General features: G+C 40.8%; 1 protein-coding gene across 1 annotated transcript in view; it reads left to right on the forward strand.

The window, feature by feature from the left end:
* Positions 1-349: 349 nt before the first annotated feature.
* LOC311004613 (rho GTPase-activating protein 20-like) overlaps positions 350-13054 on the forward strand; it is a gene marked incomplete at its 5' end in the record, with an annotated part of 62643 nt that continues 49938 nt past the window's right edge. The window contains one exon of the mRNA XM_083996737.1: positions 350-466. Coding sequence (XP_083852863.1) covers positions 350-466 — 117 coding nt within the window. The remainder of the gene's footprint in view (positions 467-13054) is intronic.

The raw sequence follows: 13054 nt of genomic DNA on the forward strand, positions 1-13054 counted from the left end.
CTCGCCTGTTAATGGACGATTAGTTCCCAGTCTGAATACATACTGTACAGTACAACTCCTCCGCCTGTTGCTTCCTCTAGATGCATCTGCAGAGCTGCAGGTGTGAAGGACGGGCTCCCTGACCCGGAGACCTGAGAGGAACAGAAGAAGAAGAAGAAGAAGAAGGAGGAGAAGGAGGAGGAGGAGGAGGAGGAGAGACACAGGAACTGAGGAATACAGTAAAATAAAAAAGAAAGCAAAGAAGGTGAATCAAGAGTGTTGGATTGGACTGATGTCAACTGAGCCAGCTGAGGCTGTCGGCACAAACATCTGACCAACACACGGACACATCCAGACACAGTCCTGCACAATGCCAGCAGGAGGACGGAGGTTTTCAGACATGGAGATGTTGGTAGGGATGGAGGACGAGCAAGTGGACACTGCTAGGAGCAGAGCCGGGAGCTGTGTGGAGTTTTACACCGTCAAAGTAAGTTTTTATTTTTGTTTTTATAGAGAGCTGTGGGGAAGTAGATCATTGACATTTCTGCTTCTGGTGGGTCACACTTGTGGATGAACTGTACTGTGGAATCAGAGAAACGTATACAAGACTGCAAAGTATATATTTATTTTGTGTGGATGGTCGGGGGGAATATGAGGGAATTTCACAGATCATTTCACAGCAACTCACCAGAATGTGCTTCTCCACTTGTTGCATGTCTGAGTGGAAAAATAACCAAACCAGGAATGAAACACTACCTGGTTCTGACTCACAGAAATGAATGAATTTAGTTGTAGAAAAGTAGTGGAGGCCCATTGTTGGAATATATATATAAAAAAAACTAAACTTCTGATATAAATACCATAATATGACAAATATATACAACTTATCTGCTAACAAATCAGACTAATGTATGTTTAACATTAGATACAACTCTCACACAAAACTTGACTATTTTTATCAGTTGAGTTTCCATTTCCATTTTGATTGGGATCAGTGTCTCAGCAACTTAATTTTGTGAAAGAATATAATAACATTATATTATACCACAGACACTGTTGAGTTATTACCTGGGCCCTAATTATATTCACCAGGCAACCAAGCAAAGTCTATTTATCTCATGCTTTAGGTTTAAGCTCGACAAAGGGAATAAAAATATACACTCCATAATTTGACCGCAGGTTGAAAAACAGTTCAGACTGTGTGCTTAAGCTTTGTTTCATAACCTTCGACTTTGTGTGTTTTCCTGCTGATACAGATCTCCACAATTCAGCAAAGTACACATAATGTCTGCGATATTTAGAAGGATAAGTTGAACTGTTATTACAACCACTTCTCTGTGCCTCGGTTAAAGCCAGCAGACCAACAGAGATTTGTATGTGATTGGAAAGAGCTGAGCTGTTCGAGGAGGGTCTGGCTCATGCAGCCAGGTGCTCAAACTGCTGCAGCCGAGGACACGACTGAACCTGGAGGGTTTTGTTTTTTAGTTTAGTTTTTTTTCCTTGGGCTCTGCTCCGGGTTAATGACCTCAGAGTTTTGCAACACTTTTTGGCAGAGAGGAAGTTGCTGTTACGTTTTGAGTGACATATTTTTCATGCTGCATGATTTCGATGAACTCTTTGTTTTTTTTTAGATCGAAGGCATTTTCAGTAGAAAGCTTTTGCACACCGGTAGTCAGAGAGGTGCGTCGGAGGAGGAGAGCAACGTAAACCGGTAAAGAAACTCCCACACACTTTCTACTCACTTGGAGCTTTTTTTATTATTTAGTTTCGGTCGTCCGCCACCGAAACATTGGCTAAATAATAAAAAAAAAGTTCGAAGTGAGAAGAAAGTGTGCAGAGTTTCTTTACCACATCGAATATATTTCAAAGTTGATTTCAAAGCGAAGGCCTTCGTACACGAAGAACATGACAACAAACATGATCTTCTGTTTTATGTTGACACACCACCCTGTGGTGATTAGAAAACACACTGATGGGTTGAGATTGATAAGGAACAGAGTTTTTTTCTTTGTGCCAAGAATGTCGTTCGTTGTGTTTGGTGATTTTGTCCTCAGGGGCCTTTGCCTTGAAATACACAGAGTACACTGAAGACGCTGCTTTGGAAACAAATAGAGGAGTGTGTCATTACGGTATGTTCCCTGTGGCAGATGATCCAACAGCAGAGTGACAACAACTTATAGGAAACCTGAATCTAAACATGGAAGGAGTCATTATAAATAGTTGTCGGTTGTCAGGTTAATTAAAAACACTGATGTTGACACTGAACAACAATCGTCTGATAAACAGTCAACAGTGGACTATTAAAGCAAAGTGTTACCTGATGTAGTTTTGGCGAGATGCTGCTGACTGGAGCTCAGCTGTTGTGAAGAAATCACGTTAAGTGACACTTTGAGTGTTCAGAGAGCAGCGAGGCGGCCGTCCAATGTTATTGCGTTCGTTAATGTGAATTACTTTAGAAAGACACGCTGGATAATCAACACATTTCAAAGTTGTTTATAACTGGGTTTTTATCCCTGATGAATCATAAACATGAAATACCTCCAGAGTCATTTCATGAATGATTGGGATATTTATCCATTCGCACAAACCATGTGATCATTTCATTGGATGAGGTTCTGTGACGACCTTCTCCATATTGGATGGACAGCAGGTCAGTTTATATACCAGGTAATTGGTCTGTGATCTTCTCCTAATCTTATAGGCTGTTAATGTAATGAGTCATGTGCTGCAGTTCCTCAGCAGGGTCATGAAAATGATTGCCTGTCTCTTTTTCTCCGTCTCCTGCTATGTCTCTTTTTTTCCCTCTCTCTTTCTCTCTCTGTTTTCAGTCTATCTTCTGTCAAATTATTTGCACCCACATGATACAATTTGGGTTTATGGGATTAGAGAGGTGTAAATGTGAGTCAGTGTGTACAGTAGGAAGTCAGGTGGCTTCACATGAGGTGGTCCGCAGACTGTACGGACTCAGAGGAATGCTGTTTTTGCACAAAGTGAGACTCTGCTGGCTGTTTTATTAAAACACCTAGAAGGGGGGCTGCTGGTGTACTACAATACACTCCCCTGGAGCTGTAAGCATCAGTATAATTAACCAGACTGTAAAAAAAAAAAAAGAGATGATTTTGGTCTTGAAATCTGATAATTGTGATTGGAAATATATGGATTGTATAGATTGTTCATCATATCTATAGATTAATGCCATTAATCAGCAGGCGAAATATATCACTTAACCATTTATGAGCTGCAAAATACCAGACGGATTAGAGAGAGAGTACAATATTAGGTTACAGAGTAATTTTGATCTGGCACTTGATGAAACTCACAGTGAACAAACAGTCTGCATCTTGTCATTTGCATGTTATTATAAGAAACGCACCCAGCTTCTTTTCAAATCAAACTCACTTCAATAGCGCAAATGAATATAATCAATTGTTTCCAAGAAAAAAATACATTATAATTTTAAATCTAAAACTAAAGAGAATGCATTCAAAAGTGGTCATACATAATTAACTTACGTTGTTTGCTCCATGATAAAATTCAAAACTGTTCAACTGAGAATACTGGCATTTCTTTCACCTTGTACTCAGCTATGACTTCATCTGATAGTTTCCTAGCTGTGCACGCTGCTGCTGTCTTCCTACATATACTATATATGGTGAGCAAACACGTGCAGCCACATACGGTCCTTTCAAGATGGGATTTTCAAAATATTCATCTCAAAACATCAACGTATAAGCAGATAGAGAAGGAAAGCCCATGCATGAAAAAGGTTGTGTGACTCAGAGGTCAGTGTATACGGGGGGAACGGCGGTCTGTTTGTGTTCAACACAGCCCCCGTGTCTGATACTATATCAGTTATACGGCCATCAACATGTGCGCACACACATGCACACACAAACATGCGCACACAGTGAGTTTGATGTTCAGAAGCCATGAAGTTCAGCATATCATTAAAGTTATCTCCTGACTCTTCCAGGTATATCATTACTGCCCCCAAGCCATAACAAATCGGGCCATACTCCGTATGCACTGTATATGTATTTAGACATGTATGGTGCCTGTGTATATATTCAGCCCTGTGTGCGTCTGTGTGGGGGTCAACAATCATGCTGTATGAGGTATGCGATTGTTCTCACGTGACTGATTTAATGCATGTACAGTAAGTGTGTGAGAAAGTCCTGTGTTGACGTCGCCTCAGTACGTCCTTCTTTGGAGGAGGGGGTTATCTAGAGACTTGGCAAATTAAGAAACTTCAAGATCAAGTCATATTTTTGGAAGCTGATATCTTCATACTTGGTTCATATCTTTGACAGCCGTGTTTGTCCTGCTAATTGGGACAAGATTGATGACATTGGGAATGTTTTTCATCCAGAGGTTTTGTGTTTTTAAGTCTCGGGGAGGAACTTGTCTCTCAGAGATGCAGACATCAGACTTGACATTTTAGACTTGAGTCAGTCTGCAGCCGTTAAAATAAACACTTGAAACTTGACTTGTACTTGACTGCTGTAAGACTCAAACTACTGCAGACTTGAAGACTCCCCAAAGACTTGAGAGCAAAAACATAGCAAGTGTCAAGTTTTGACAACTTGCATACTGTGAATAATTTGGACTACATGTACAAAGGGTTCAGTCGTATACAGCCACACCATTAACACTGCTTTGAAAAACACAGTAGACTTGTGTTTGAAAACTTGGATTTCTCTTAATTTACTTCACACCTGCTTTGGCAAAACTGAAGACTTGAGTCGGACTTGACTTTGTGCAATTAAGACATCTCATAAACCAGATAAAGACTTGAGACTTGACTTGACTTGGCTTGGCGTGGGTCCTGAGTTAGTCTTACCTTTAAGGACACCAGACTTGTCTTCGAATTGTCCTCAGAGACTTAACTTGGACTTGCCATTTAGGACTAGAGACTTGTGCTGACAGGACTTGGGACAACTTCTCACAGTTTACTTCAGACCTGTTTTGGCAGGACGAAAGACTTGAACGATGAAGTTGAAAACTTAAGACTCAACTAAAATTGGCCATGGAAGAGTTGATACTAGTTTTGATTGCACTTGAGACTCGACTTGGACTGACTACATTTATTTTGAGATGTGACATAGCATTGAAGGACTTGAGACTTGAAGCTTGGACTTGTTTTAGTGAAAGATGAGACTTAATCCTCCAAAAATTCCAGCACTGGTATTTACTCTCTGTAGCTGGTTTGTTTCTCCGAAGAGGACTCGTCTTATTGATACCATTTTGGATCAATTTCAGATCCAAGGCCCGGTCTGTTTCCTGATCAACTGCTCTATGGTGTTTATTCCAGCTTCACCCTCATGGGTGGCCATTGTGGTTTTCTGAGGCCTTCTTCTCATAGCTTTGCTTCCCCAAAGACAGCAAGAGCAAGGGGATTCAACGTCAGGCTGCATTATGTCTCCCCGGCTTCAGACGGTGGTCGTGACACGGGAGGTTGTGAAGTCTGAGACATCGGGGTGGCGGCAGGAGGTATTAGGCCAGCTGTAAGAGGGGGGGGATTAGGGCCAACTGACCCTGCGTTCCCAGGTTAGAGAGCAGGAGGAGGAGGGGAGGAGGTGAAGGAGAATGGGGAAGGCAAGGATGCAAGGAGAAAAGGGGATAAAGTTTTTTGACGAGATGGCATCTGGCAGGCCCCGGGCCGCCTCTCCGATAACTTTTTCAGCTACAGTGAGAGAAGTAGCTCCCTCTGCTGCTGCGCCTCTTAATACACTTACTGAGGAGAGCCTGACCAAAACGGACAGACAGACGGCACCTTTCACACCACAAGATCAAGAAGAACTGCTTCTTCAATATGACAATAAGGCAAAAACTAGCCTTGTTGGCTAACTCTGGCCCACTTACAGTTTTTCTTTTAACTCTGTTGATTAGTGGTGCACTGTCCCTATGAAATAAACTAATAAATGCAGCAAACAAGAGTTTATGAAAATTACCAAAGTTCTAGGTAGACAGGGATCAAGCTCGAACTAAATCGTTACGAATTAACATAACAACTATGTAAGTGAGTGAGTGTGTCTAGTGTCTATTAATAATTTGAACTCCAATGCAGTTAATGACGTATGCTTTTTGGGTCAGAGGCTTTTACTTGGTAAAATCCTAGAAAGCAAGTGATTACAAACTTTGGTGTTTGGGGGGACCGGTGATTGATGGGCAAAATGTAGAAGCATTGAACTCAATAAAACATCTTTTTATCCAAAACACAATGAAGTTCATGCAAATGAGAGACCTACATGTCGGGTTCATGCATGATTGAATGATTTGCATGACTAGTTCAACAAGAGGCACCAATTTTACCACAAAATAACAGACGATTTGAGTGGAGACAGCGACAACTCACCCTGAAACTGAAAACCTCTCTGTCCGGAGCCTGTGGTATGTCCCATGTGCCGTAAACCCTCCACTTCTTCAAACAATCATAAAAATTTCATAGATGCGATGGACGAGTTAATGGGTGGGGAGTGCATACATGTGGGCAAACAGCTTCAGTCGTTGTGTTTCTATGGTAACCCAACCAAACATGTCGTCCTGTCGTTACTATCAGCAGCTGAGAGAAAAGCCTGGGAGCTGTGCAGCGGACGAGTTCATCCAAACTGTTTTCAGAGCATTACAGATAGATTGGGTCTTTTACTTTGTTGCTGTAGTCTTTAGTGTGTGTGTGTGTGTGTGTGTCTCAGTGTGTGTATGTGTGTGTGGAAAAGTGGCGCGCACTCCTAAGCCATCCGTGAAGTAATTTGGTCATTAGGTTGGATTATTGTTTTGGGTTTCTGAGGGTGACCTAGTGTAAAAACATGCACGGCTCTATTTTCATCCATGCTGTTTGAAGTCCACACACAAATAGAGGATGAAAATAGTCTATGAAACCTGATAGCATTAGTGGTTACAATGGAGGAGAGTTTAAAAAAAAGAAAAAAGGAAGAAAAAAAAGACACACAAACAAGAGTATCTGTGAATTTTCGACCATGGGAAGCAGGAAATCGTCTGCAAGATACGCAGATGGAAACGATGCACTGGGGCAAACGGTGAGGGGGAGGGAGACGTGGATGGGTGACAAAAACAGAAAACAAAAGAGAGAAAGACCTGACACAGCGGAGAGAGTGATTCATCATCACTGAGTCTTTACATGATCTGGCGGAGAAAGTCTGAGGGGATGGATCACAGCAGAAGAAAAATGCAGGGAATAGAAGAAAATAAACAGGGATCGGTGATATATTTTGCGGTGCGCGGGGAAAATGTGGTGGGATGCAGCAGGGAAAATGTTTTCAAGGGGTTGAGGTCGGATCCAGTCAAACAATATACAACAGCAGCGAAGGTTTGGAAACTCCTGAGCATTTCCCTGTGGCCACATGAAAATACAGACTTTGACGTGCCGGCCGGATAAACATTACAAATTGGACAGATTGGTAACGTTTACAAAACAAATCAGCTGCACAGATCTTTTTTTTTGCCATAATGGCAAGATGTGAAAGTACTGTAGAGCACCTGCAGCTGGAAAAAATCTTCAAGACCTACATTTTAAAGCTGTTTTTTTTTTCTCTCCTCCTTTTAAATCAATACTAGCTTTGTAATTACTACCTGGCTCGAGTGCTGAGAGCTCTGGCTTTCAGATCTCACTCCTGAGCCCAAAAGGCAAAATGATAAGTGTGGTATTCTCCCAGTGTTTAGAAAGGTGATAGATTGCCTCTCTAAAGTAGATGTTTTTGTTGGACCGCTGCTCTAATTAGCCCCCTGTCCCTTCTGTTGTTGTTGTCTTTCACTTCTAAAATGTCAGCGGGTTTATTAAAGGACAAAACCCAACTGTTCATCACAACATCACACTGTGGAGATGAACCAGGCTTGCTGCCTGATATCACTGCACCTCATATGCAGCTTCCTGTTTCTCATGCTGGTTTTACATGAAAACCAAAGGTCTTAACCACCAATCATTATTGTGCCCTCTGAACATCGTCTTATGTTTTGATCAGATAGATAAGTGTTCTCTCGCCTCGTCGAAATGTCACCATCCTGTGTTTGGTGGTTACAGCCTGCTGCTGCAGATAAATCTGGTGGTTAATTGTTCTGCTGACAGGAAGGCTTCGGAGAAGACTGATAAGACAAAGAGACGGGCTGCAACGCTGCTGCAGAAAGGACAGACATTAATTAATATGGACTGTACAAGTGCATCTCAATTAATCAGAATATCTTGTAAAAGTTCATTTCTAGCTATTTCCAGCCGAATAGCCCCAAGTTACCAAGTACTGAGTACGTATAGATGCACATACTCTTCAGAAGGCCAACATTTCCATATTGAAAATGCTTTTTTAATTGGTCTTTTGTAAGATTCAAATTGTTTGAGATACTGAATTTAAGGTCTTCATTAAATGTAAGCCATAAATATTACAATTAAATTAAATAAATACAGACATTCTGTTTGTAATGGATCTATATAATGTATTAGTTTAACTTTTTGAGTTGACTTACTGACATAAACAAAACTTTTTTTTATGATATTCTAATTTATTTCAATGCACCTGTATGTAAGTTTGATTCCAGCCGACTCCTCTCTTTCCACATTAACATAGTTCAGCTTCCCGGTGCAGCCGGTGCCATGTGGCTGCAGGGTTTATCAGCTGTCGTCTTCCAGGGGGGAAATTTGAACCCTCTCCACATTTGAAATCAATTTCTGTATTAAACCTAATCAGCGTTGCCTCTTGAATCGACAAACCAGTCTCCAGCCCAGGCTGCTCTGGATGACCCATTTCTCTCTGTACTCATAAACTTTATATGGAGTTCCTTTCTATTTCATTCCTGTTAAAGCCAGCTTTTATGAGAGCGTGATTTTTATTTTTTTTATTTTTAATCACGGCTTGTTTTTTTTTATCTTAGATGTTATCTTTTTTTACAGTTTTATAATTCATTTTAATTGTCATTAAAATGAAAGTATAACCTATGTATTTATCTCTTAGTCAGTTTAAAATGAACACCAGCTGCACATACAGAGGGAACACAGACGTGGGTATTTCCACACATACTTATCATAATTTAAATCTCAAATACCAAAACCTATTCTGCTGTGCCTTTCTCATACTATATGCAATGCATGCATATTCTTTAAAATCTACACCACCTTTGCAAGATAAAACAATGTTGACCAATTTGAATCATTTACCTCATGTAAATTTTGTATTTCTCCTTCTTTATCCAACCCCTTTTTTTTAACAAGTTTATTTTGCAGAGCTGGTTTGTGGAGATCGTGCGAGATCAGACTGTGGTTATCCACATGTTGAACACAGCGAAAGATGGAGAGAAATTGTGAGAAAGAAAGAGAGAGAGAAAGACCATGAAAACAAAGAACGACAAGCCGCTCTTTTCTTTTTTTTCAGAGCTATTTTTAACCCAGGTCGTCTTAGTCAGCGGTACAACTTCTCCTCAACAGTAGCTGAAGGACTGCTATGGCAACACGGGCTTTAATGACTTATGTGAATGCTTACATTTACTGTGTGTGTGTGTGTGTGTGTGTCCTTTTGCCCCTTTATGGGCCGCTGCCAAGAAATAAACACAACTGTCCATTAGTCTCCTCTGATTGACCCTCTTCAAAGAACTTTCTCTCTCCTTCTTTCTCTCTCTTTCTCACACACACGCACACATGCACTCTTGTTGCACAAAACACAACCTTACATATAAAAAAATGAAAGAAGTTCACTGTAAGACGTTGCTGTTAAAGCAACCAGTTCAGTTCAGTTTATTCGATTAGCATTTAACCTCTTCTCAACAAATTAGATTTACGAAATACAATGAAGAATGGAGCTAATCGAAAAGGTGTAGGCTGAAGGTCATGCTTATTATGCAAACCCTTTTTACCAAAAAAACAGAAGAGAGAGAAAAAACAATGAGGGCAGAAAAGCAAAACAAAAACATCTTCAACAAGGCCATTTTTAATCTACAGTACATGGTCTAGTTACACCGTAGATCTTCAGAACAAAACAGACATTCAGCTTTCATAACAGATGTATATGTGAGTGGTCCGGTCGTTTTCGCTAATGCTGCGTTCCAGGCAGGCTTTTGAAATCGTAAATTACAGCTTCAAGTCACAACTTACGACTTTGTAGCGTTCCAGGCAACCCACTCGTGTTTTTCCGACCTGTTTTACCGGTGAAAGTCACTATAACGGCCACTCGTAACTTCCGACCGGTGAACTCGTACCAGATCGAACTGGTACCACTTCACGGTCGGAAAAATACGAGTTTCCTTGAACGCACCATAACAGTCCTTGTCCCTACGTCGCCACATTCACGGCGTTCCTTGGCTGCACACACAGCCCTGCATGCCGTTCTCTCTCCTCATTGGATAAAAACTGTAGGATACGATAAATGTTTTCTCCTCGGCTCAGAGCAGAGCAGAGTGACTGACAGACCCGTGTTTCAGTCCAAACACTCTATGTAAGTGATTGCTGTCGGAAGATATAACTATTTAAGACTTATATTAACACAAATATATCACTCACTTCTGCTTTAAGTTTTAAACATATTTTTAAATGAGGAAATTTTAATTAATCACAGTTATTTCACAACGCTGCTTAATATTGGTTCTTGTTTTGGGTTTTTTGAAAACACCTGATCCCCTCAGTTCATAGCGACTCTCTCTGATGTCAAACAGCCTCTGAGAACTTTGACAAAGTAAATTATTGTGTCCTTTATACATTATTTGTGCCGTTTTAAATTTTGTTAAATCGTAAAATTTAAGGGTGTTTAAAGTGACAAAGAATACATTTGCTGGTTCTGTAAAACCACTTCGTAAAGGGTATAAGAGGACCTCTGTCGTCATGGTCACACTAATGAACCTAATGTGTTGTAGTCAAAAGAAACGGCGCTGATGATCGGTTTGAAAGGAGACATGAGAAGCCGTTGTCTGTGTTGAAGCTGTGTGGTCGAGTCGACCCACCGGTCCGACCCCGACCTCCTCCTCCTCCTCCTCCCTGAGAGGACCTGACTTCCTCCGCTGCTCCTGTCATAATTACTATGGCAACTAGAGGGCTTCTACTTCACTTGAATGGCCACTCACTGAAAAGACTGGTGCTGTCTCTCACCATCGACACTGAGATGTAACAATGAAGTTTAGTCTCAATTAATGACTCTAGTTTTAATTCTTGCTAAAAAAAACAAAACAGCACAGACGTAAAAATGGAAATCAGTCTTTCTCAACAATAATTATCCAATTCCCTCTCTGTATGACCGACTGAAATAACACAATACTGACTGCAGCTTTTTCATCAACACTCGCTGCCTGGAAAAAATTCCTCTGGTGCAAAGGAAGTGATGCATTTTACATCTCAGGTTTTTTTTTTCTTCTTCTTTTTTCTTTTTCTCAGACAAACAAAAGCTGAGGAACTGTGGATAGTTAGCACAGGCAGTGAGAGATACCATGGTTGAATGGAAAAAGAAAATGACACCACCCACCAAACTCAGTCTGCTATACAATCTGTAGCCTATAGTAATTCAGCTCTTTAGCATGTAGCGTGTCCACAGCGGACAGGACGGAGACTCTGAGCTCTCTGAGAGTGTAGGGATGAAACCTAAAGTGATTGCAATTAAATTTATGCTACACATTTTTATATATACTGTATATATCATCCAGACTATTACATCTAAAAATGTACAAAAGCCTGAGTAATCACATAAATTGAGCATGTGCGAGCCGGTGTAAACAGGAAGTAGATATTCTACTCTGCGGTTGCGTAAGTGCACAAAATACTCTGAACAAGGGGAGGTGAAATACAGAATCAAATTCCTCGAAAGCTTCTCGCAAAGACAACAAGATCAGTAACTTTTGTAATTCATTATCGATGTTTCCTTCACCACCACTTGTCGTCGAGGCAGATAAGATGCAATCACTGGGGCAGCGGTGGGGCTTACGTCATGGTTTTTAAAGGGCAATATTTATAACTAAGACAGGACCAGCAGCATTTTCAAAAATCTCAATTTTTGGTGTGTGAAAACTTGGTTGGAAGGTCAGAGTGTTGCAAAAGAGATGAGTTTTAAAGGGGACATATTATGGAAATATCACTTATCACAGCATATTGAGTGTTTGTGTTGTCTTCCGGCCCCCAAAATGTGAGAATTGACAAAATAAATCTGTATTTTTCAGGCTCCCGAGGTTGAAATCCATGTGGTTTTTGTGAGCTGTTCCCTCAGTTGACATCCAATGATGTCATTAGTTTTCAGATTTGCATGATACCACCCCTACCTGTGAGTGAGCAGTGGTTCATTTGCATTTAAAGGGACAGGCACTGAAACCAACTGTTCTTAACAGAGCTGTTTTGAGAGGATGAAAAGAGCTGTGATGTCTGATCCTTGGGGTATTTTGCATGTCACAGACTTGTCTTTAAGACAACTGGGAACTATTTTAATTTGTGGAAAAGCAGCACAATATGTCTCCTTTAAAAATAAAAATAAACACCAGTGTGGATGTAGAGTAAACCAGGGCAGGGGGGGTCTCTCTGTCCGACAGCCCCTCAATGAGCAGAAATGTCTAGTGAGTAAATGACTCGACGTCTTTTTTTTCCTCCGCTGTTTTCTTTCGCTTTGATGCTTTTTCCAGCTCCGCAGCTCCCACAAGTCCAACAGATGAGAGAAGACGCAATGAGTCAAACTTTCTTTAAGGGAAAGTCAGGAAAACGTCACCATCTAAGCCAGTTACATACTGTACAAAACGCCTCCAGTCTGTTGTAAATAATACAGTTTCAGCCTGAGGAGGACGCTCGGGCAGCTCCAGCTGAACCCTCCGTACTCAGGTTCACTGTTTCCACTACTGACTTCCAGGTGACGCACATACAGTATATATATATTTATGTATATCACTCAGTTTCTAAAAAACAGAGATGTAAATTCTCGCATTTGTTATTCTTTAATATCTGTTCAATTACATGATAACATGTTGGGATAAAATTTGAGATCATTTAGCCATTTGAAACCAGGAACCACACTCTTTATTTAAGGTGGGGACGGAGCACAATGCCAACCACACAGAACAGTTTGATTTTCCACATTTATATGTTCAAGGTTTTAAAGAAGCTCGTAGCTCA

The sequence above is a fragment of the Trachurus trachurus genome, assembly GCF_905171665.1.
Source record: "Trachurus trachurus genome assembly, chromosome: 21".
Lineage (NCBI taxonomy): Eukaryota > Metazoa > Chordata > Actinopteri > Carangiformes > Carangidae > Trachurus > Trachurus trachurus.